Below are 1,250 nucleotides of genomic sequence, written 5' to 3'. Positions count from 1 at the left end.
TCCCCCCTCTCTCTCTCTCTCTCTCCCTCTCTCTCTCTCTCTCTCTATCTCTCTCCCTCCCTCTCTGTCTTCTGTGCACGACTGCAAAGCGCTAACCACTACACACAGAAGCCTTATGTCTTTCCACCGTCTTCTAGTACACACGACACAGTGAGTGACAGTAGGATTGTTTCACTACCCACACAGCAGGTGAAAAAACCCTCAGTTGCAGAAGTTTAACTACCAGAAATGTGTGATCGACTCTCCAATAATTGTTGAACAAATAAAGAAATTGCTATATTCCCCCCACAGAATTCTACACTAAGTGTAGAATTCTGTGATTCCCCCACACAGCAGGTGAAAAAACCCTCAGTTGCAGAAGTTTAACTACCAGAAGTGTGTGATCGACTCTCCAATAATTGTTGAACAAATAAAGAAATTGCTATATTCCCCCCACAGAATTCTACACTAAGTGTAGAATTCTGTGATTCCCCCACACAGCAGGTGAAAAAACCCTCAGTTGCAGAAGTTTAACTACCAGAAATGTGTGATCGACTCTCCAATAATTGTTGAACAAATAAAGAAATTGCTATATTCCCCCACACAGCAGGTGAAAAAATCCTCAGTTGCAGAAGTTTAACCACCAAAAGTGTGTGACCAACTCTCCAAAAAGTGTTGAACGAATAAGTAAATTGCCATAATATTCCCCCACACAACAGGTCAGAAACGCCTCAGTTGCAGATGTTTAACCACCAGAAGTGTGTGAGGCTTCAAGCATTGGACGAATAAATCTATTGTTCTATTCCCCACACAGCAGGTCAGAAATATCCTCAGTTGCAGAAGTTTAACCACCAGATGTGTGTGATCGACTCTCCAATAAGTGTTGTACGAATAATTCTATTGTTCTATTCTGCACACAGCAGGTCAGAAACTCCTCAGTTGCAGATGTTTAACAACCAGAAGTGTGTGAGGCTCCAAGTGTTGGACCAGGCACTGACAACTTCTTACATCCCAGCGGATTTCCTCTCTGTCTACCACGGTTTGTGAAATGGGAGCCGATCTTTTTAAAAACATTTTATATTTTTAAAAAAGTTAAAGATACATTTTTTTGCAAGGTTTTTTTTTTTGGGGGGGGGGATAGTGAGATTGGTGAACTGGCAGAGATAGATAGATAAATAGATAAATCGATAGATCGATAGCAATAAATAGAAAAGGAGAGAGAAATTCCCACAGTCAACACAGAGAGACAGAGAGAGACAGAGAGAGAGAGA

General features: G+C 41.4%; 1 protein-coding gene across 1 annotated transcript in view; it reads left to right on the top strand.

Annotated features, from left to right (window-relative positions):
- Positions 1-1,026, top strand: part of LOC101848031 — a gene marked incomplete at its 5' end in the record, with an annotated part of 11,939 nt that extends 10,913 nt beyond the window's left edge. Inside the window, 1 exon segment of the mRNA XM_013080579.1 lies at positions 900-1,026. Within this exon segment, the coding sequence (XP_012936033.1) occupies positions 900-1,026 (127 nt within the window).
- Positions 1,027-1,250: the final 224 nt, after the last annotated feature.

This window comes from Aplysia californica, unplaced genomic scaffold, assembly GCF_000002075.1.
Source record: "Aplysia californica isolate F4 #8 unplaced genomic scaffold, AplCal3.0 scaffold00092, whole genome shotgun sequence".
In the NCBI taxonomy this organism is placed as follows: Eukaryota; Metazoa; Mollusca; class Gastropoda; order Aplysiida; family Aplysiidae; genus Aplysia; species Aplysia californica.
This window is presented reverse-complemented; position numbering and strand designations above follow the sequence as displayed.